Source organism: Osmia bicornis, chromosome 7, assembly GCF_907164935.1.
Source record: "Osmia bicornis bicornis chromosome 7, iOsmBic2.1, whole genome shotgun sequence".
NCBI classification, from domain to species: Eukaryota; Metazoa; Arthropoda; class Insecta; order Hymenoptera; family Megachilidae; genus Osmia; species Osmia bicornis.
The window spans coordinates 10,511,890-10,536,511 of NC_060222.1; the positions used below are offsets into that span (position 1 = coordinate 10,511,890).

The following is a 24,622-nucleotide window of genomic DNA, read 5'->3' on the forward strand; positions in this document are numbered from 1 at the left end:
TAATGCGAAGAACAAATAATCTGTTCGCTGGAATCGTTTGTCACTGCTCAGAATACGAGCTTGGAAGTAATCCAGTGGTGTTATTGGGATGTCTCGATGCTCTCCAAATCCATTTTTTCCATCCGGAAACAGGAAGAACCAACACAGTTCTTCCATCCTTCTCTCTCTCTCTCTCTAGGTTCAAAGGAGGCGCTGTTTTTCTATGTATATTCGCCAGTTCTATCGGGTCATTGTCTGCGTTATTATTAGTATTACTGACTGAGACGACACTGTCGATGTTGGGCACGCCTTCGTCAACCGAACGTAACATGCTTGTTTCGAATATAATTCGTGTTTCGCCGGGTTCTGTTCGACGGGTTCCAACTGACAGATGTTGCGTTCTTTCCACCAATGGAGATCTATTTCTTCCGGATACAATTGTTATAGGTGTTAATGAATAGATATTTAATACATTGCAGTTGCCATCTTTCGCATACAAATTACGACGCAAGGTGGCCTGTAAAGCATCAATAGTAGTAAATTTCATACAGCATGAGGCGCCCCGTAATGGTGCTTTATATCCTTTTGGACCTCTTGCATGGGAATCAAACAACCAATAGTAGGTGGTCTCCGACTGGTTGTTGCATGATACGGCTACTGATGTATAATTTGCAGTAAGAATTCCGTACATATACTGTTGAAAAAGCCTAATCAAACCATTTTTTAAATTTGGGAATTCTTCATCACCGTTATCAACATCAATATGACCGTTTGCAGCCATTTCATACCCAATGTTAATATTGACTCTGTTATTATTAAATGATATGTTTGGCAATAATTCGGTAACGGCTAAATAGTCAATCACGGTAATATTTATCTCCTACTATAAGTACATAATCAACATCACTAGTACTAGGGTCGAGCAAATGAAACGCAACACAAGCAACTGCAGCTATGCCAGTACATTGCTTACCGTGAGATTCAATACTGAACCGATCGCTAGCTTGATGGCACGAGCCTCGTAAAATAGCTACATTCTGTCCAACATTTATAAATCTACTGTTTGATTCAGTATTTCTTTCTGCAACTTCCATTTCGTTTCTTACAATACAAGGCTCTTCAACGACATCAGCTATTTCCGAAATGTTATTGGTAATATTAGAAAAACATGGTCGTACATCTTTGTATAAAGCATTATTTTGTAATAGCCATTGTAAAGCTACACGAAGTTTGCCAACGTCTATTTAAAATTGTCTTTGTCGCTCCAAATTTTCGAGGCTTTCCACTACAATCATTATACCGGTTTCGTTTAATCTAAGTGGAAGTTACTCGGCTACTTCGAACACATCGCGGGCAAATAGGACTACCTGACCTTTGCACCAATCCTGAGTGAAGCGATTCTGACTTTTCATGATTTTAAGAAACGGTACTATTCTGCACAACATTTGTTTTTGGATTTCCGATAAATCTGTTATCTCCAGAGGTACAGGCATGAGTTCCATTTTATTCCAGAATGCCTGTGATGGAACTTTATGTTTTTTAAGATGATTTAGGCAACGAGAACATGTTGTTATCTTCTCTGATTCTAATAGATTTGCAGGAATTAGACTAGAGAAAGGCTGCGTGTGTAAAGCATAACGTTGCTGCGGATATAAAGTCTTGTAACACACTGCACACGGTACATTAGCAAAAATATTAATAGCCGATTTAAAGTAGTCTTCCTGAAGGAGACGTTCTTTTCTCCGTTTCTTAGCTAGTTCACGCATATTTCTTAAACGTGTATTCCTTGATTCGACACGTTCACTTAGTAGTACTTTCCGCATACGATTTCTCACAACCATTAGACGTTGCGAACGTTCCTCATTAGATTCGTTCGCTAAACGCTTGCGGATTAATCCGATACGGCGTGACCGTTCCTCATTGGATTCGTTCGCTAAACGCTTGCGGATTAATCCGATACGACGTGATCGTTCCGCGGGAGATTTGTTCGCTAAACGCCTGTGGATTAATGCGAAACGACGTGATCGTTCCTCCGCAGATTCGTTCGCTAAACGCCTGCGGATTAATGCGAAACGACGTGATCGTTTCTCCACAGATTCGTTCGCTAAACGCCTGCGGATTAATGCGAAACGACGTGATCGTTCCTCCGCAGATTCGTTCGCTAAACGCCTGCGGATTAATGCGAAACGGCGTGATCGTTCCGCGGCAGATTGGTTCGCTAAACGCCTGCGGATTAATGCGAAACGGCGTGATCGTTCCGCGGCAGATTGGTTCGCTAAACGCCTGCGGATTAATGCGAAACGGCGTGATCGTTCCGCGGCAGATTCGTTCGCTAAACGCCTACGAATTAATGCGAAACGGCGTGATCGTTCCGCCGCAGATTCGTTCGCTAAACGCCTGCGGATTAATGCGAAACGACGTGATCGTTCCTCCGCAGATTCGTTCGCTGAACGCCTGCGGATTAATGCGAAACGGCGTGATCGTTCCTCCGCAGATTCGTTTTTTAAACGATTAGAAATTCTGCTTATCCGACGTTTTCTTTCATCAATCGTTTCGTGCGATACTTTCGAACTAGCGTATTTTCGTTTTGCAGACAATCTCGAACGGCGATCGGCAATAGTTTCTTCACGCCGTGCCTTTGCGTTTCTTTCACGTTCTTTAGAAAGACGTAATTGCGTGGCGTCGGTTGATTCATTCGCACGATACTTCCTCATACGGGATGCATGTTTTGTAGGTCTACCCATTGCTCCAAGCAGACGCGGTTGGTTTGTTTTTTATTACAAACAATTATTGGTCGCTCCAAGCAGACGCGGTTGGTTTATTTTTACAAAGAATTATTGGTCTCTCCAAGCAGACGCGGTTGGTTTGTTTTTTATTGCAAACAATTATTGGTCGCTCCAAGCAGACGCGATTGGTTTGTTTTTTATTACAAACAATTATTGGTCGCTCCAAGCAGACGCGGTTGGTTTGTTTTTACAAACAATGATTGGTCGCTCCACGCAGACGCGGTTGGTTTGTTTTTTATTATTACAAACAATTATTGGTCGCTCCAAGCAGACGCGGTTGATTTTGGATTTTAGAAACAATTGCCAGTCGCTCCAAGCAGACGTGGCTGGTTTTGTGGATTTTAGAAAGAATTGCCAGTCGCTCCAAGCAGACGTGGCCGGTTTTCGATTTTATAGAAAATATAAAATAATAGAAGTTAAAACGGCTACCTTTGCAGCAATTTTCAATAGATTCAATTAATTATTACAGCAAGTATCAATCAATTGAACACCTAGCGTTGCCAGGTTTTCGTTTTGTAACGACCTAGAGTGAGTACATCACTGCACCGACCTGTAGGGAGAGCGGTTCCCTTAGAAGGCGACTCGTATTTCTGTGTGTTAGGGATTATAGGTTCGTGTGGTGTGCGGTTAAGGAGTGAAATCCAAACACTAATGTGCTAGAAACTAATGGAAATTGTTTATTCAAGAATAAAAGGTAAGTGAATATTAAATTATAAAACAAAATCGTTGGTATCACAATAAGTGCGGCTAGAAATGAGAATACAATAAGAAATTATAATTAGTTCGCCCTAAATTGGGAATACAGTAAGAAATATGTAATTAATAATAGAAATTAGTAATTAGTTATTAGTAATAAATTATTGTAATTAATAATTATCGATAGCGCTAACGCGAATGCGGCGTGGTCTTCTATAACAGTCAATACTCTGTTTAATTTTCAATAATGACTGTAGAAACTAAATTCCAGAGGTTTGTGCTAGACTACTAGAATCAAGTTAACCTTTCCTATAGGTCGCAATCGGTTTCTGGTTATACCAGAGCTGTGTTAATCGCAGGCCGTTCAAGGAGCTCCGCTCCTCGCTAGCTCTTTACACTTAAATGTTGGCTTAGCGTAACACCTGTGTAACACGTTGCGTACCGTGGATAGGAGGTCCACTGATCTGCAGTATTGCACGCCACCAGTGGAAGAGTAGGAAATAGCTGTAACTCGCGCTCTATCGCTGCCTAAACAGTTCAGCGCAAGCTTTTCTCTACTGTTCAGAGTATTGTCTGCTTCAGACCGAGGCCTGAGAAGATCTGCTCGCAAACTGTGCGGAACGCCTCTATTTATACTCAGATCTTGCTGAGTCGACACTTTTTTTCCGCATAGAGTTCTTGGGGTAGCTGGGTTTTCCCTATCATGTGGTGGTCCAGCATCCCCACTCTAGAATTCTACCCCACTATGTGTTCACTGGGGTTGCGCTGGCGCGTGCGCGGTCAGACGTCGATAATTTATCGATAAACTGTTTTACCGTCTGACTTATCGACTAAACTTTTATCGACGAATTTAACAAACTCGGTTATCGATGAAAATGAAAATGTTTATTACAAAAATTGTTATACAAATTAAGCGAAGTATTAACAATAAAAATTAAATAAAATACTCTGTATGAAATATAAAAATTAGTTATAATAAATAAAATGAAATTAAAAAGATATTGTGTTCGATTATCGGGTCGTTACAGTTTCAACTGACTACGCGATCTGTCTATGGGCTGTAGCTATGTTTGTTTATATTGTGAGGACGATCGCAATAATAGGCAAAATTATAGTAGAATTCCGTTACATTGTGCGATAAGTGGAAGATAAAGCAATGCGATATACGTACAAAACTCATGGCAATGTTAAATCGATCTAATATAACATAAATTCACAAATACTTGCAATTTAATTAAAATTTGCATTACTTAATATTCAATTACATTTCCACGCGTCTTTTTATCCATCTTGGCACTGATTCGTATATTCATATCGTTATGATTTTATATCTCACGTTCTCTTATTTGCTTCACGGAGCTCATCTTTTTGTTTACAGGTTTTTTTATGTACATTACATTTTTCAATATTGCCAATAAATTCTTCATTGGGTTCAAATGAAGATTGTTTAATGTCCAGTGTATAATTTTATAATTATTACATTATTCTTCGAACTAATTAATATTCAACTTTTTTACCAAAGTCAGGTTGTAAAAGTACATCGCGACAGATTGCGCTGGATCGAAAAGAACGTATTTCGACAGGTTGTAAACTGAGTGTAATAAAACAGTGTTCGGTTACCGTTTGAAACAGATTACCTCATTTAAAATTGGACCAAATGAATTGAGGTTTTTTGCGAAGTTGTACACATTCATTTACTAAGATATGTGCTTTTGTCGTTTTAAAAAATTGCAATTTGTTGAAATCGTGAAAGAAAATAGTAGAAATCAATTTTTTCACGATTTCAACAAATTGTAATTTTTTTAAACGACAAAAGCACGTATCAGAATAAATAAATTTTGTTACGTCTGGAAAATTTTGCAAATTTGTCCGCCTCACGTTCCCTTATCAAGCCTTGGGGTTATAGGAGTCTCCTCATGTAAGGGACGTGGGGAGGGCGAATTACTACTTCATCTTTTTCAATTTTCTCCTCGACTCTGTGTTTTCTCATCAAGCCTTCGGGTTATGAGAGTCTTCTTCATGTGGGAAAGGCACAGGGAAGAGTTTGAGTCTATAATTATTCTATTTTGTCTTTTCTATTCTTTATTCTCCTTACATCTCTCAATTCTTTTCTTTAGTTATTACCCCTCCTTGAGACTATCGTCGTGCTCAACTGCGTAGTAACAGATTTCGAACTATACAAAAACTCGGGTTCGACAGGGGAGAGGTATCATAAACAGCGTTCGCTGCGCAGTTAGCCAGTGCTTCGCATTATAGGGGTCTCCTCAGGTTAACTGCGCAAAAGCGTAGAGATCAATTTATCATTCGAATTTCAACCGAATCTCTCCTCTTTTCCACGCGTGGGCGCCAGTCGGCTCCTAATTCGATCGTATGCGTGAGATGAGTGCTGGAGTGGAAGCGCGGATTAATCTATCTATTTGAACATTTGGTTGATAGAATGAACGAGGAATGAGAACCCTCGCAGTCAAGCGTTAGCAAGCGTTCGACGACTGTTTAGGGGCGAAGGGTCGAACGGGGCAATAAAAGTCTTTGTATCGAATTCCGAGAATTTGCCTGAAACCAAGACCCAACGGTAATTTTCAAATAGCAAGAACGTTCTAGAACTAGCTACGCTGCTAATGAAATAACTTATATTCGATTTAATAATCAAGGAATATGTTAGCTAATCGAGAATTTCATCCAAACATCGAATGTTTTACAACATGCGCGCCGGCGAAACTCACGTTGCGATTCATGAACAAACAATTACCGATAATGCTAATCGTTTACGCCGACTGCTAGTCAAAATCGTGCGATTGCCAATCGATCAAATTATTAATATATAATGGTATAATGGATATAAATTTTATTCATAATTATTCGCTTCATTGTTGAATGGTTCTGGTCTAAACATTAATTCAGATTTAAATAATTGCTGATATTCGTTATATCTGATTATCGAAAGCGAGAAATGGAATATTCCAGAAAAATCTACGGCGTAGGAACACCGAAAAGCCGTTAGACAGAGATGGAACACCAAGAGAGAGAAAGAACATAGTCTAGAGGAATTTAGCTAGCACGCGTCTTCGACCAATAGCGACGCGCGCGACGCTGTCGTCACGCGCTATGATTTGTCGGAATGTCCCCACGCAGGACATCATCCTCGCGACGGGCCCTTCCGGCCAGGATCGCGATCGATTCCGATCACTCTTCGTCGATCAATCGAGTAAGTCGTGACGGGAGCCCGTGCGTCTAGAGATAGAGTTGTAATAATACTTCGCGTAATTTAGCTGCGCGGCAAGACCTATAGATTAGGCAGAGTGTCGCGAGGGTGAAATTCGGGAATATTTTGCAAAGACTCAGTGACGCGCACGTTAATTCTTCATACTCTTAAAATTCTATCTTTTCTCTTTCATTTTTATTCCGTTTGATCGCGTATCTCCGTATTAAATTCACTCGTGTTAATAATAATTCTATTTTTCCAAGAAAAATCGTAATCGTTTGTGATCGTGTCGTTTAGATTCTGTTTGTGACGCAATAAAGGGCAATCGGGCGCGCGACAAGTGCTAGTGCGACAGGTTTCCTCATCTCTCTCTTGGTGTTCCAGATTCAACGGCGATCTTTCAACGAACCAATAGCGATTTTCCAACGATTTTACCATATATTATAAACTACATTTTCACGGTAAGCCTGTCAATTACTAATTCGTCGAGCACGGCATTATCATTGAATTTCAACAAGGCAAAACGGGCGATCTATTAAGCCTTCGGGTTATGAGAGTCTCTCCATTTTAGATCGTCTCGATTTTTACGTTCAGGTACCGAATTATAAATAATACGCTATTCTAAAATTCTGAATTTTGATTTATCGCGACTTTGTGTGTATGACGATTTCTAGACTACGATATTTTGTCAGGGGCGACCTGTAAAGCCCTTTCGGGGGTTGTGAGGGCCTTCTCCATTCAGGTCGTTCCCTCGCGGCCAAACACCGCTAATTTTCCATTCAATTAATATATTAATTGGTTGAGGAAGTCGTCTCACACCTAGATTCGATAACACGTTTAAAATTAAAATATATTCAAAGTCCAACTGCTAATCAAAGGCAATCTATATTTTACACGATTTTCAGACAAACAATAGTCATTATTATATGAAATAGGTTAAGCATCTTTACCCTTGTCAAACCAGTATTATTTTTGAATTGAATTTATCTAATAGTAATCATTAATATTATCAAGCATTAATAGCATTAAATTCAATAGTCATTTTCAGTTGTACTACTTTCAATAGTTTTGAATTACATTTTTATTTGTTGAACACGATTCAGTCTACTTTATTTCTTTGAGTTACAACGCCTATCTTTACATTAAATCTACGCACGCCAACACAACGTTTCAAGGAGGGACCCGTATGGGACCTAGAACACTGACGAACCCAACGGAAATAAATTCTATCTAAATTCTAAATTTCCGTCTTTTAAAAAATTGTTCTGATCGTAGAGGACGTTAACGCGTCATACGCGGTCAGAGCTGGTGGCAGCGAGACCTTTCTCATCGCAAAGATCAATCAAATCAAGGAAAATTAACTATCGATCTTTTCCAATTTTCCTTCCTAGTAAATTCCCATATTCACTTTACGTTGCGCGCTCGCCTCGCGCCGCGCAACGTAACAATTTGTACATTCTCATTAAAAAAAACCTCAAGTTATTTGGTCCAATTTTAAATGAGGTATGTATTCTGTTTTAAACGGTGCCTAGACACTTTTTATTACACTTACTGTACTTATACTTTCTATATTTCATGGCTACATTAAGAGGGTATGAATATTTCTATCATTGACTATACGCCGTTTGGTTTTTGCGCATTTGTGACGAATAGAATATTTACGAATATTTACGTTCAATATAAACTACTACGCACATACCAACAGGAATGTAAACATAGAGAATAATTTGTGCGATCCTGGAATGTGCACCACCAACTCTCTGCCTTTGGAAGTCAGAGATTCCTGCTCAGTTTCATACGAACAGTGATTCGAACAAGTGGTAAGTACGAAACGTGCAATATTTCATTTTTGTCTACGTTGTATATAATAATATATATTAACATTTCTTAATGGCTGGTGGTACGGTTTATTTAGTTGGTGTATTATTATAGTCACTTTGAACAAAACTATTTTTATTACATCAAAGAATAACTTAGTATTTTTATCATTATTTAACTTCAGATTTGGAATTGTTAATAAATTTTTATTACAATTATTATAATAAATAAAAAAGTAATACAAATATGTTAAAAAATATGAATAGATATTTTCTTTTTTTTTTATTATCAATAAAACCTTTTATTTCTATTTAACATGTTCATATTCAATATTGCTTTCTAACGGTTGAATGTGCGCTGAATACAAATGTAGGAACCATTTATCGCTATTAGAAACGTTGTTCGGGTGTTAAACAACGAACGAAATTAAATGGGGGAACAAACGAATAATTTTATTAATTTATACTAGTCGACAGTAAACTTGGTATGAAATCGCACATGCATATAATTAGAATTTCTTCTACAACTTGAATTTAAAAAAAAAATATTTGAATACTGCTACATTTCGAATGTCATTTTTATCACTTTTATCGATGTTTAAATATACGTAGTTGATAATATTTTATATATTTCGCAATAAAAATAATCAAAAATTTTATTCACTGATGAAAATAAATAGTTTCCAGATTCGTATTCAGTGAATATAATATAATAAAAGTATACAAGAAGTACATATTGAATGTTAGTTATCCTGATACACTTTAAAAAGTATAGATGTGTTTCGATGTACACATCGGGTCTTGTTGCCGTTCGTGTGACTTTCGTTCCATACAATATAAACACTATGTCACTGCAATCGATAACATTCCACCGCTAGTCATTAATTAATATTAATGTAACTGTTGTTACTTGTATCTTTTTTTACATATATTACTAAACAAATATTTTTGTTTCAGAACATAAACGTTGTGACCCTTTCGGGGGTTCACTCTATACAAAAAAAGGGATGTCGCAAAGTACAAAATTTCGTTGGGCGCCAGCCGCTTATCGTGGCAACCGAGATTAAGAAAAGGAAAAGGCGGTATTGGGGAATTCACAACGGAGGTGTCTCGGGCACTTTCGTCCGTACAATTTCGCGTGGGAGTGCGCAAGGAGGAGATAACTGGAGACAGGAAGGCACAGGGTCGGGATGGGTTCTCGCGGGGTCTCTGCACGTTACGCGTAGTTTTACAAGAAACCGGGGTTGAAACGAGAAAGGGGTAGCCGTTGCCAATACTCAAACAAGATAGTCGTGATAATTGATATAATCGAAAGGGGCTTACCCGCGGTGTACTCCACACACACACACACACACACACGCGCGCACGCGCAGACACACACACAATACTTTCCGTCCAAAAATTGCTGCTATTACTTCTTAAAATCTCTGAATCGCTTTCTAAATGGTTTCTATACAATGATAGCCTAAGGCTCAATGACAGCTCGTCGTTGCCGCTGCGACGACGAGACCGTCGCGGAATATTTTGGGGAGGGGATGGGGTTTGGAAGGGGGCCTCTTCCGGCCCGTGATGGATCGATGATCGACTTTCGATACACCGGTGATCGGGGTCGATGGGGCTGACGGACTTCCTTCGGTAACGGGTGGGCTGAGGTCTTCGGGCTCGGCGACAGATGGCTCCGGGTGGACGTTTGCGTCAATCTGGGCCGCTTCATCTTAGTTTCTGGAATTCCTTGGGAGTCCCATGTTGCTCCGTTTGTTGGAGGGGTGGGTCTGTCGCCGGCCTCGATGCTCCTTGTGGGGGTGATCCTTGTTGACCTGTCCGTCGCCTCCATCGGTCCGACACCGGTGGCTGGGGGAAAGGGGTAAGGTGAAGGAAGGGTTAGAGGTTATTATTAAGTGGGCGCGTAGGTGGGGGAAAGCGCAGCGATTGTAACGGGGGGGCACGGGTGTCACCACGTTACAATACATATATGTCACTTTAAAAAATTACAATTGTACAGAGTCGCGAAAAAAATAATAATTATTATAATAATAATAAATTTTATTTTTATAAATAAGTAATAATAAATTTTCTATATCCCATTCGACGTAACTTATCTCCACTTATCTATACCACATTTAGAGTTATTCATAACACAAATTTATGCAAAATGTAAAATATATTGTATGTAGACTAATTTACATATCAGCTGAAAATTTCATCGACATGGGTTCATGTAGATATGACGCTAATACTAATAAATACGTAGTAATATTATTGTACCTTGTAGCACCCGTCAAAATGTCGTGAAATTGTTATCTGTGATTAGGTAAAACTCATATTTCTTCATTAGGTACAGAAATTGATTAAATCTAAAAAAAAGGTTATTTCCACTGACGAAAGGGAAGCATAAATACTTGGGTTGATGACATGTGTATGGGTTGGTACTAATTTGTGTGCTGATAAAAGATATACATTTTTTATCCATAAGATAGAAAATCAGTGTGTGATATTAATAGTTTTAAATTTGTAGATTGAAATCTATTATTTCTGATGGTAGTACAAATCGTAACAAAGATCTTTCCTTTAAACATTTATTCTATCTCAAGGAATTAACATAGATAAGGCAAATGTATTTTTATCGTATAATAATATATTTTACAATATGGTTACGATATATAACGTGAGTATGATTTAGAAATTTTATTCCACTTCATAAAGCTCTAATTTTCTAATGATATTTTCACTTTCCTCGTGGATGTGTTTTTTGGTTATGGCAATTTCTAATAGATCCTTTATAAGTATATATACTTAATACCGTGGTTTTGGCCCGGTTATCAGGGAATTCTAGAATTTTATGTACTTAATAGTACTTGTGTCAGATGGAAATTGAGAACGAAAAAAAGAAATTCAGATAAGTATTTTTTGTCAATAAAAATTAGATATAGGAATGAGCACGATACTGTGTGACCTGTTTAATTCATTTTTTACAGATTATTTAATCAGTGTCGAACGCAGTTATTTACGTTAAGATTATGGAGACACAAAACTATTGTATGGAAATTATGTCATGATCATTCACTATCTAAGTATTCACTAAATATACAATACAAATAAACTATTTTAATTCAACCATTGTCAGATTTTTTCTGTTATGAGGAAATGTATCAACAATAAATAACCAGAAACTGTTTGTTCTTAACGCTACATACTGAATTGATCATTTTTCTCTATACGTTGGCTGCTAAAATGACTGCTTTACATAGAATGTAAAAACTGCTTTTGGTATAATGAATTGAAACAAACGCTGAATTTTCAGACCAAGATATGTTTTATTCGTTAGTTTATTTGAAAAATTTAATTGGCATAGAGAAAGCATATGATACGTGTTATTTTTCTTTCTCTAATTAAAGATAGCTTATCCTATGTTATAGATTTAGAATGTCTGATAATGTAGGTATGATTTAAAGTATATAAATAGCACTTATACATTGTATACATTTGGATGTCAAATCTAATAAATTTAATTTAAAAATGTTTTTATACTTCCTGCAATTGACGATTACACTATTCTAAAAATTTTGATTTTGTTTTCTGTTTTGCATTATATAGTAAGCATTCCTTATAAATTTTTATTCATTGAATACGAATCTGTAAACCGGTTTTTGTTATTGGCTCAAGTTTTTGAGAAATTTGAGTTAAACAAAAATAATAATTTTAATCTTGGGAGATACAATCTTGTGATTAAGAAATAGTAATTATTCAGTTATATTTTGCGTCAGATGTTTATATAATTTCGTCCAAATAAAACATGTTTATATTACAGTGATTCAATCAGCAGATTTTCATCCTACACATAAAACTATTTGTAAGGGTGTTTAAATAAAAGTCCAAGAGTCAGGATATATTTTTAATACGCGTTCTCACACTCTCCACTTCTAATCGTTACATGCAGTCAAATCCGCTATTACTTTCCTTCTGCCTTCTGCGCTCTTTTCCCGTTCCTTAAAAGGAAGGTCCGCGCCCCACTCTTTCTGGAAAAACCCTTAACCTTCCGCTTTCCGAGGCCTGGTCGTCATCGCCGTGCGAGGGGGGTGAGGACGATCAGGCCCTTGCCAATTCCCGTCGTCATAAGGGCCCCAGATGTTTTACGACGGTACCTAACGGGACTCTGGACAACGTCGCTGTCCCAACACGGGCTCTTACAACTCGGCCAATCCTGACATACGAGACCCCCTGGTCTCGTCTATTCATGTCTATTCGCACATAAAGCTTAATTTATTTGCTATTATAAACTTAAAATTTCTAAACCTAACTCTAAAATATAAATTTACTATTTCTAGTTTCACAAAAACCTAAACTAATTTGGACACCAAGGTCTCATATTTGCGGATGACCAAGTACCCTGGTACGGTCTCTGAGTGTTTTGAAAACCTCTAACGTCCGCTACAACGTAACGATCATTTCGCAATTTCCTTATAATCTCGTAGGGTCCCTTAAATTGCGGAATCAATTTTTGGGAGACCCCAGGAGTACTTACAAAATTCTTTAACATAATATAATCTCCGACTTGATACTCGTAAGGCGGTTTGTGTTTCTTATCATAATACGTCTTATTATAATTTTGCTGTTGCAAATTTTTTCCCGCGGCTACGCGACGACACTCTTCTAATTTTGAAGGTTCGCGACTTGCTTCAGTTTGAACACACTTTTTTAACACATCTGGCACTTTACCCGTTTGGTCTACTCCGAATAATAACTTGCACGGTGTGTCACCCGTGGCTTTATTCACCGTATTGTTTAGTGCGTACTCGGCGTCTTCTATTACCTCATACCATCGTTTTCCCGGACGGTCCTCGGTCATTTTGCTAGCATGGGTCCTAGCACTCGATTGACCCTTTCTACCTGCCCGTTTGCCTGGGGTGATGCCGTGGCTACTTTCGCATGCCTGATACCATTCACTAAAAGAAAGTTCTCAAAATCTTTGGACGTAAACGCGCTGCCTCTGTCCGAAATAACCATTTCCGGTTTATTATAATGGGAAAAATATGTTTTCAAGCATGCGATTGCTTCCTTTCCGGAGGTAGTTTTCGTCGGGTATAATTTTACATGTTTTGTGAACGCGTCTACTACTAAAAACACATACTTTTTAATATTCATTGTCCTGTCCACCGGACCAAAATGATCTATATGTACCCTGACGAATGGAACATTTCCTTTGGGTATGTTATGTAGGGATCCTTCAACCCTTCCCGCCGATGGTGAATATGCGATACATTTTAAACAATTCTTAATGTGATCGACAATTTTAGACTTTAATTTCGGAAACCAATAATTTTGCATTATAGTACTGCTAGTTTTATCCGTTCCCAGGTGTCCCATCTCGTCATGATACCGATAGATAACGTTTTTCTCCATACTTTGCGGTACATAAAACAATAATTCATTTCCATACTTTCTATAAACGAGACCGTTTCGCATTTCAAAAAATCCATCTTCTCTAGTTTCTAATTTCTCCCGTATTTTGGAAATTTCGGGGTCCCGATTTTGCATCAACGCCAAGTCCAACTCGAACGAGTTTCCATTCACGACTAGGACATTAGTGGATCTACTAAGCGCGTCCGCGTGTGCCATGCGTGCGCCCGGTCGGTGCACTATTTCGTAATCGAAGCTCTGAAGCTCCAACGCCCATCTCGCAATTCGTGGATTTACTTCTTTTTTATTTAAAGTCATCTGAAGTGAACTACAGTCTGTTAAGATTTTAAATTTAATCCCATATAAATAAACTCTGAAACGTCTCAGCGCGTAAATTATAGCTAACACTTCAAGTTCAAAGCTGTGATACCTGCTTTCGACTTCGGTGGTACGCTTTGAAAAATAGAATACTGGATGAAATTTCAGGTCATATTTCCGTTGCATGAGGATTGCCCCATAACCCATTGAACTGGCGTCACAATGGAGCTCGGTTTCATCTTTTGGGTTATAAATAGCTAACACCGGGGCTTCTACTAGCTTTGTTTTTAAATTGTTAAATGCTTCTAATTCTTCTTCCCCAAATTTAAATTTAGCGTCTTTTCTCAGCAAGTTGTATAACGGTTTAGCAATGAAAGCAAATCCCTCAATAAATTTACGGAAATACGAGCTAAGTCCTAAAAAACTTTGTACACCACGAGTATTCTGTGGTATTGGAAATTTCTTAACCGCTTCCACCCCACTTTTCGGCGGACTGATGCCTTCTTCGGTTACGTAATACCCTAAATATTCTATTTCTTTATACAGAAACTTACACTTATCTATTCTTAACTCCATTTTATTTTCTACAAGTAATTCAAAAACGCGGTTTAGAATTTGAAAATGATGTTCCCACGTTTGGGTCGCCACTAATATGTCGTCTATGTATACAACAACATCACCTGATTTAATTAGTTCCGAGAAAACCTCATTGACAAACCTCTGAAACCGAGATGGTGCGGTTTTGAGGCCGAAAGGCATTCTCATGTATTCGAACTGACCTAATGGCGTGATGAATGCAGTGTATTTTACGGAATCTTCTGATACGCTGATGTGATGAAACCCGTCTTTCAAATCTAACAGACTATAATATTTTTTCCCGCACAAAACGTCTACCTGATCCTCGATCAGCGGAAGTGGATAATTATCGCGAGCAAGGACCTTGTTCAACGTTCGATAGTCCACACACATGCGGAGCTCTCCATTTTTCTTTTTTACCAAGACAATCGGTGACGCGTATTCAGAATCGCTTGCTCTAATAACTCCTTTGTTTAATAATCCATCTAACATCTTTCTTAATTGTTCTTTTTCAGCGTAGGAAATTCGTCGTGGTGAAGTGTGAAAAGGTTTGTTTTCATTTAAAACTAATTTCAATTCGGCATTAACGCGGGGTAATGTTGGACGCGGTGGTTGCAAATACTTTTGTTTAAACATTTTTTTGAATTTTTCGCGCTCATCATAAGTTACTCCGGTACTAATGTTTAACGAATCTACCACGTCATCCTCCATCGGACTTGCAAGAATGTTCAAAATTTCTAAAACAGCATCATTTTCGATTTCTGATTTTGCCAATGTGATTTTAAATGATTTAAGTGCATCTCGGCCTAGTACCACCGCCGTGGACATTGTTTGATCTGGTACAACCAAAAGTAAAATATTTTTACAAGTATTATCAAGTACAACCGCAGCGTGTACTGTGCCTATCGGATTTAATGGTGACTTGTTAATCCCTACGAATCGGTTGCGCATGCTATCATCTACTTTATCTATTTCGCAAGGAACAAATGATTCTTTTATAAAACTTACTGGACTCCCGGTATCGAACAAGGTGTGTAGCCTTACTTCTAAATTGTTCATTACGAAGCTAATATTCCGGTGAAATTCGTCTCCTTGTAACGGGAGCTTCTGCACGCAGGTAATTTGGGGCTTCTCTCTCTTGGGGCAGGTAGGCAGCAGGTGACCCATTTCTCCGCAGCCAAAACAAGAACCCTTTGCCCTCTTCGGTAGGCGACAATCCTGTGACCAATGACCCATCCTGTTACAATTGTAGCAGCGTGCCAGTGCTACCTGCTCCGTTGACTTCCTCGTCATCGCTGGCTCCATTGTTCTTGGTCGAGACGTTGACGTACCTGGCGTCGCCAGACTCTTCGTGGTGGATTGCAACTTGATTTTATGAAAAGCTTCTAACAACGCCGGTGCCGTTTTAAAGTTGCACATGCGTGCTTGGTTCCGCAGATTGACGTCCGAAATTCCGTCTATTATGGAATCAACAATTTCTTCATTGTCAACTGGTACACGGTTAGCTAAAATTAGCTTTTCGTGGAAATACTCGCTAAAATTTTCTGCGTTGACCCATCTTCTATTTTCAAATTTTCGGCGAGCCTCTAACCGGCTTTCTCGATGTCCAAACATTAATTCCATGCGTCCTAAAAGTTCATCGGTTCTGATTTCCAAATGCTCCGTTTTAGATTGAAACCAGCTCAACGCTTTTCCTTTTAGTTTTGACCCAATCAGGATTTTCGTTAAATTTTCGTCCAACTCATACGTGGAAATTAGCAGTTGTAGTTGCTTTTTCCAATTTTGGAAAGAATCTTCAGCTCCACTAAATTCTCCTAACAGCTCACCAATCGCCTTCACGCTCGGACCAACTCTTCTTCCAGTTTCCAAACTGGAACCCGGAGAACTTCGCAACATTTGGTTTTCACGCCGAAGCACCTGTAACTCCCTTTGCATGAGTTCTTGCTCTCGACGCATTAGTTCCATCTCCATACGTAGAAGACGATCAGAAGGGGTTTCTGCTGATGCATCTTGCATAGACGGTGCCTCTGGCTGGGGGATGCTTGCCTGCGGCTGTATCTCGTCCTCTCTAACCGTGGTATTGCCCTCTGCGGCCGCCTCTCCACCTTTTTTCGAACGTGGGGTTACGTCAACCTCCCATGCTCGATCCGGAAAGTTCTCATCAAGGCGCTGCACTAATTCGGCTTTGTTGCCTGTCGTTGACAAACCACGTTGACGCAGTATCTCCTTCAAATCAGATAGAAGGAAATCGCGTTGACTTCTTCCCACTGAATGTGACATGGTAAAGTCACCTCGAATTTATAAAAACGCCACTGATATAATCACCAGGAAGGTCAAATACAGTGTCGCACAGACACTTCAGAAAACGTCACACAGAAATTAAAAAAAAAATTGTTACACAGAAAAAACTGTCACACAGAAACGAAACAAAAATTGTCACACAGAATCGTAAAAATTGTCACACAGAAAATTAATCACAAAGAACCTCGCGAAGAGAGTCACACAGAATATGAACGGCACTGTCGATTACACAATTTCCACGGACCTTTCCGTTTTGGATCCTTGATCCCACTTCTGAATTTGTAAGGGTGTTTAAATAAAAGTCCAAGAGTCAGGATATATTTTTAATACGCGTTCTCACACTCTCCACTTCTAATCGTTACATGCAGTCAAATCCGCTATTACTTTCCTTCTGCCTTCTGCGCTCTTTTCCCGTTCCTTAAAAGGAAGGTCCGCGCCCCACTCTTTCTGGAAAAACCCTTAACCTTCCGCTTTCCGAGGCCTGGTCGTCATCGCCGTGCGAGGGGGGTGAGGACGATCAGGCCCTTGCCAATTCCCGTCGTCATAAGGGCCCCAGATGTTTTACGACGGTACCTAACGGGACTCTGGACAACGTCGCTGTCCCAACACGGGCTCTTACATATTCAAACCATTAAATTTTAAATTGATAATTAAAACTATTACATTTTAGAATATACAGAGTGGGGCAATAGCTTTAACCACCTTGAATATCTCCGGCATTTTTAGGGATATGAACAAATTGTAATTACGCAAATTGTACTATATCAAGGGAGCCATAACAAGTTAGTAATATTTTTTTATATCTCTGAAAATAGCAGAGATATTCGGGATGGACAAAGATATTGCTCACCCTATATAATTATGTAATGAATATTCACAAGCATTTGTTTTTTCAACAAACGTCGTTTGTCTTCTTACGTATGACACACGCAATACGTTGTGAACGAATATTACATTTTTAGGATCAATTATTTTCAGTAAGTTTTGTATTTACGTGTATCGTTTGATTTATCTTATTTTGTATTATACATACATATGGTTTTTTACAGGGAATTGTTTATTATACAACTGTTGTTTGGTTTTTACACGCGACACTCGCAACGCGTAGCTAATATTACGACATTGTTTGTTGGAACCAATTATTTTCGGTAAGTTTTGTATTTACGTGTATTGTTTAATCTATATCCTATTTTGTACTAAACATATGTATATATATATGGTTTTTTCTAGGGATTTGTTTTTTCAACAACCGTCATTTGTCTTTTTACGTGCGACACACGCAACACGTAGTGAATGAATATTACATTTCTGGGATCAATTATGTAAAGTGCCATTTAAAATCTCGCGCCCACCGACGTCAAGGTGCCGATATCACGGCACACGCACCTTATTGTGGTGGGAGAAGACCCATATAAGATCACGCGAAGCGACTAATCGCTCTCTTTCGCCAAGGATCGTATCGAAAAGGACTCCAACAAGGGACCATTGAGATAAAGCAAAAATCGAGGACGATCGACGACCGGAAGGGCCCACATCGATCGAAGGCGTTTTCCTAAAAGATAAGTCAAATCTGGGACCATAAAATTGTGTTTCACCAGCAGAGCTGGCGTAATTTCTCGAATCGTTAAAATTATCTGTAAATTTCTCGTGTTCAAATTCTCGCTCATAGATTAAACTGTTCCTTGTTTCAAAAGACCCATCGGGTTAGCACGTCGTCATCTATCCGTAACTATTATGTAAACTGCGTTCGTCTACCAAATAAATCAGATATCCGCCCATTAATACGATGGTCTGAAGTGATTGTTTTATTTAAACTTGATGTAAAAATCTTCGAGTCCCGAACTAAGGGGGTTCGTTACAATTACCTACAGTAAGTTTTGTGTTTACGTGCATTGTTTAATCTATTTGTTATTTTATATTATACATATATATGGTTTTATGGTAATTATTGAGATTAGGTTACACCTCACCGATTTTGATGAAATTTAAATATATTGTAAAACTCAACATTCTGAACAACTTTTTCCTATACATATAATCGCCGCTCGACCTTAGTTTTCGAGATATTTTCGAAAAACTGTTGAAACTAACACATTGAATTCTGGCCATCCGTATGTGTCCGTGACAACGTACGCATTAGTATGGGATCGCCGCTTTTCTACTGTTTCTGCAGGCAACAGCACGGCGACCGATGACCAATATATACCTTGTGTACTTCTGCATTCATGATTTCATTGTATCGTAGCTATGATGGCACCTGGGAATTTAATATAGCCTAACCTAACCCAATCTACTCTACCTAATCAGTGAATTAAGTTAGGTTAGGGTAAAGTGATATTCTGGTCGCCTAACGGCGACCAGACCCACGTACTGAGATTCGAAATCATGAAAATTAGTTAAATTTAATTTTTAAGCCCACCCGTAATATACGTATGTATATATATATATATATATTGATGTCGGTCGCTGTGCTGCTGCCCGCAAAAACAGTAGAAAAGCGGCGATCCCATACTGATGCGTACGTTGTCACGGACACACACGGATGGCCAGAATTCAATGTGTTAGTTTCAACAGTTTTTCGAAAATATCTCGAAAACTAAGGCCGGGCGGCGGTTATATGTATAGGAAAAAGTTGTTCAAAATGTCTAATTTTACAACATATTTAAATTTAATCAAAATCGGTGAGGTGTAACCTAATCTCAATAATTACCGGTTTTATATAGGGGTTTGTTTGTTCAACAACTGTTGTTTTGTTTTTTACATGCGACACATGCAACTCGTAACTAATATTAAGACATTGTTGGAATCAATTACTTCCGGTAAATTATAGTCATGCTATTTTGTTTGTTCAGTGTAATGATAATATTTTCTTTATAGATGGAAGAAGTGGCGGGAAAATCAGTGGGCAGTTCAATGTTTTTATGGAAAGATTACACTTACAATAAAGACAATCGTAGCGCCCATATTTATCGTTGCAACACCAGACGGACTACACGATGTCGTGGGGCTATAGTAGACCTCGGTGATGGTACTATTAGATTATTAAGACCTCATAATCACCCGAAGGTACTTCATAGACGCGATCATGAGATAAAATAATTTTTAACAAAAAATACAACCGACTTCGAAATGCACTAAAAAGTATGAAATAATTTCTACTTCATTTATACAAATACCCAACAGCTATTAATAAAACCTATCTACTCGTTAAATAGTATACTAAATACATTTCAACCTTTTCGGAGGCGGCGCAAAATTAAAAACTTTTCTTATACTAGAAAGATTCAAGCGTCGATAACCTATCAAATCATTATTGACAGCATCGTATATTCGAGTATTTTTAATTTTGCGCCGCCTCCGAAAAGGTTGAAATGTATTTAGTATACTATTTAACGAGTAGATAGGTTTTATTAATAGCTGTTGGGTATTTGTATAAATGAAGTAGAAATTATTTCATACTTTTTAGTGCATTTCGAAGTCGGTTGTATTTTTTGTTAAAAATTATTTTATTTCACACTTTTTAGTGGAACGAGCAATATTTGTAGGATGCCGTAAGGTGGTTTACCGTTCTTATTGGTTAATTGCAACAACGATAGTTTTTAGTGATAACAAGTTCCATACAAGTTATAACAATAGTTATTAACAATAACAAATTGCATAAATTTTTGCAAGTGAGATATCGCGGAAATGTGAAAGGTTTCATCACAATCGGTTCATGCCTTGGAAAGTATACATGTATACAAGAAACAGTAGAGAATCGGCGACTGCATGCTGACTCATACACCGGTAAAGACACGTAGGCATACGTAGAATTCAATGTAGTAGTAACAATAGTTTTTTACGAATATCTCGGAAACTAAAGCTTTCCGTTAATTATGCATAATGAAAAAGTTGTTCAGAATCATTTCCCCGACAACATATTAAAAGTTCATTGAAATCGTCCAATTTTGACATTAAAAACTTCCTGTATTTTACAATAACAATGAAAAAATGAAAAATTTTTTTTCAATGGGACCAACCGGAAGACATACCCTATAAGATGTAAAAGGTTTCGTTCCGATTGGTACACTCATCTTGGAGTAATCGGTGAACACACACAAAAAAAAAAAAAAAAAAAAAAAACATACATACTGATCGAATTGAGTAACCTCCTCCTTTTCGAAGTCGGTTAAAAATGAAGAATGAAATGCGTCAAATGTGCCGGAAAACGTTGATTCCATTGAAGGAGGTATTTGATGATGTCTGCAGGAGGTAAGTCATGCAAATAATAAAATAGATTTTCATATTATTAACAAATTGTGTGAAAAAAGTTTTTGTTTCTAAAGGTATCCTGATGCTGCGTGTACATTGTCGTATAATAGTATGAAAGCTGTACTTTTTAGAGAGAGACAAAGAAATTATCCACACATTCCAACGAGTTTAACTGCATTAAATGAATGCATAGTAAATCATTCGTTTATGAGAAATATATGTAAAACAGTAATAAAAGACGAAAACGCTAAAGTGGCGATTTTGTTTTCCACGGAGACACTGTTGCAGATTCTTAATGTCTCTCAAACTATTTATGCTGATGGTACTTTTTCTATAAGTAGCATACAAATTTGTTATATAAGATTTAATTTCATGAATTATACCAATTTGCATACAAATATATTATTTATATTAATAATTACATATATGTAATCTGTGCAAATAGGTTTTAATAATGTGCGCAATTTTTATTCAAGGTTTTACCTGCTCAGCCACCTATTGCACAACTCTATATTATCCACATTCAGTATATGGATACTGGGAGTATAATATGTACTATGTAAATAGGTTATTTTAGTTCGTTATTATGAATAATAACTATATATGTATACAGGGCAGAAATTGTAATAGATAATGTAGTACAACCTCTTGTCAGTTGTATCACTCATATCTAATTGGAAGCTAGCCAAGTAATTTGGTACTAAGCAAATGTTCAAACTTGATTTTTCTCGAAAACGAGGTCTCGTATAAAAAAATTTCATATCAAACTTCATTCATATTTTTTTATCTAGAATTACCACTTATCTGATTGTACTGATTTCCGCCCGGCCACGAACACTGCCCTGTGAAGCTTAATTGACGTATCTGCAGAAATCTTGTTATATAGAAATAATGTCAACCATATGTTAAACCATATGTTAAATGTTTTTGGAATAATCAAAGTACCTATCCATAGTTTTTTCTGCTTTAGGGATAAGTTAAAATATAACATTTATTTAGTATCCGAATTCCTTGTAACCCGAAATTTGTAAAAGTTGCATGAACGTAAATTAGTCTTAGCAGGGTAGTACACATACATAGTCCGTATACAATACAGGGTTGAACTACGTTTTAGGGGACACAAAAATATGATTGTTTTTTTTTTTGACTTTAATAGCTTTTTATACGCGAAATCCAAAAATGCAAGTTGTAATTGTCGGAATGCAGCGGTTTAGAAGTTACACGTATCTGAAATGAAGCGTTTTTAGCACATTTCTGAGGTTAGCATGACGCCATATTGCATTCATCCTCAATTTGATTGGCCCTCGTACGGACCGCACTGTGATTTCCGCTTACCTTATTTGAAAACATACTGGCTTCGAATCGCCTCAATCATAGAACCAAATAAATCTACTTTATGGTGACGACAAAACCGCCTCCACAAATATTCACATAAGCGGTCGGCAAATTCGCTATCATGAAATCGCCCCCTTCCTCTCATCCAATCTTTTGCCGGCCGCCAAGTGGATTCAATTTTTTGCGTGTGAGTTCCGTCAGTACCTGCAATTATATGTTTTGCAAAATTGATATGATATTATCAAGAAACAAACGCGTTGGCGGGGGAGGGGCTCTGCCCCTCCCCCTGCACCCCCTCCCCGAGATTATATAGCCCAACCTAACCGAATTCAAATGCATGTATAACAATAATGCAATTACACATAGTCCACATTGAATTCACACTTACTCACAAACTCGATGCTATGATTCACTGTTCTATGTACGAAGCCCTCTGCAGCTAGCCCCGCGTAACTTTTGAAACTGTCAGTATGGATTTCGCTGCCCATAGCGACATGCTCTTTTATAATGGATATTAATGTCTGGGCTTCACGATTTGCGACAACTATCATTCTGCAATCATTTGTTTCGGTGTCGACAATCCCCAGAACCCAGTGTCCTTCCACTACACGACCGCGATTGTATTTACGCTTCCCGAACTTTGCTTCGTCAATCTTGAATAACATCAGAATGACAAAATGAAAATAATTAAAATGGAAAAACTCAGCAATATGAAATTGTTAAGTACGATACCTGAACAACGATCGGAGAACCAGACTCCGAGATACCACCCAATTTCGGTTGACCCGCTTGAATTTTTATAAATTGGTCGGTTATCATTTCGCGGCAATAATGATACCACGCCGCTATTGTCGAGGGCGACGTCGTGGTAGCTTCCTCCCCCAGCGCGAAATCGGCCAATTCGTGTGCCGTATAATCATACGAGAAATCACGTGTGAAGCAGTAAATCAGTCTTTAAAAAATGAAACAATTTTCATAACAGTTTACAGCATAAGTTATTTATTAGTTGAAATGCTGCAACTTACGTGATCGCTTTATGTAAAGGCAAGCGAATGTCCTCAAAAAATGAATCTACCGTGGCTGCGTATTGTTTGCATTTACGGCCCCCGGGATATGCTGGACACCGAAACCGACCAAGTCCATGTTCGGTTTCCCGGTACAATTTCATGGGCTTGCGGTGTTTGGGACACATCTTACTTGTGCGTAATAAGCCTTGGTTTTGCGCCCAAGTAATTGCCTCTTCCTTTGAACTAGGCAAGTTACGAAAATTCCATCGTTCAGATTGCATTTTTCGACAATAAATAAGTTAAACAGAACAAATAAAACAGAAAAGCAACAAAATAGCACAAGAAACACTAAAAAACAATTAAACAAACAAAAAAAAAACAAACAAAACAGTCAAAAACAAGAAAAAAACGGCAAAAAATATAATGGAAAACGTGGCACAAACAACTAAACTCTTCAAAGGCTTTGGAAATTCTGAAACAATCCTTACCTGTAGGCTGCAAAACAATTGAAAAGATAAAAAGTGTAACATCTGCAAAACAAATGTACTAAAACATTTGATTTCGCCCGCTAAAACGGTCGTCACCCACGTGGTTCAGTCTGCTGCTAGCGACACCGTTCATTGGACAAGAAGCCAATATGGCGTCGCAGTAACGTAGCAAATGCACTAAAAGTGTCAAACTTTACACGCTCATAACTTTTAAACCGCTGCATTCCGACAGTTAAAACCTGCATTTTTGGATTGTACGCATCGAAAACTATTAGATTGAGAAGGAAAAAGTGGATAATTTTGTGTCCCCTAAAGTATAGTTCAGCCCAATACAGAATTATGCAAATGCTATTTTGAATAACGAATATTCGCGCGATTTTTTAGCGGGAATTTTTATAATGAAAAATTATTCGTTATTCGAAATAAAATTTACCAACTTCCGAACTCAATGGATTCGATACTATGTTTT

At 38.0% G+C, this 24,622-nt stretch overlaps 2 protein-coding genes across 3 annotated transcripts; both read right to left on the bottom strand.

The window, feature by feature from the left end:
• Nucleotides 1-12,822: 12,822 nt before the first annotated feature.
• LOC123987954 lies at nucleotides 12,823-13,326 on the bottom strand. The gene has a single exon (XM_046286381.1). The coding sequence runs from the start codon at nucleotides 13,324-13,326 to the stop codon at nucleotides 12,823-12,825; it is 504 nt and encodes a 167-aa protein (XP_046142337.1).
• Nucleotides 13,327-22,420: 9,094 nt separating this feature from the next.
• On the bottom strand, nucleotides 22,421-24,365 carry LOC123987938. Of its 2 annotated transcripts, XM_046286352.1 has the most exons (6): nucleotides 24,154-24,365; nucleotides 23,684-23,908; nucleotides 23,391-23,610; nucleotides 23,047-23,311; nucleotides 22,659-22,862; nucleotides 22,421-22,550 (listed from the first exon to the last, which is right to left on the bottom strand). In XM_046286352.1, exons 2-5 carry the CDS (start codon nucleotides 23,848-23,850, stop codon nucleotides 22,660-22,662), a joined length of 855 nt encoding a protein of 284 aa, XP_046142308.1. In that variant the 5' UTR covers nucleotides 23,851-23,908; nucleotides 24,154-24,365; the 3' UTR covers nucleotides 22,421-22,550; nucleotide 22,659. The 2 variants fall into 2 exon arrangements, with proteins under 2 accessions (XP_046142308.1, XP_046142307.1); XM_046286351.1 differs by lacking the exon at nucleotides 24,154-24,365 and having other exon boundaries at nucleotides 23,684-23,995.
• Between the last annotated feature and the right edge of the window lie 257 nt (nucleotides 24,366-24,622).

Bases quoted from the DNA above. Each gene is read 5' to 3' on its own strand.
- LOC123987954 (XM_046286381.1), bottom strand. From the start codon at position 13,326: ATGACCGAGGACCGTCCGGGAAAACGATGGTATGAGGTAATAGAAGAC.
- LOC123987938 (XM_046286351.1), bottom strand. From the start codon at position 23,946: ATGCAATCTGAACGATGGAATTTTCGTAACTTGCCTAGTTCAAAGGAA. The intron at 23,312-23,390 runs GTATCGTACTTA...ATGTTATTCAAG, and splicing joins GTTCTCCGATCGTTGTTCAG to ATTGACGAAGCAAAGTTCGG. The intron at 22,863-23,046 runs GTAAGTGTGAAT...ATATAATTGCAG, and splicing joins TCATAGCATCGAGTTTGTGA to GTACTGACGGAACTCACACG.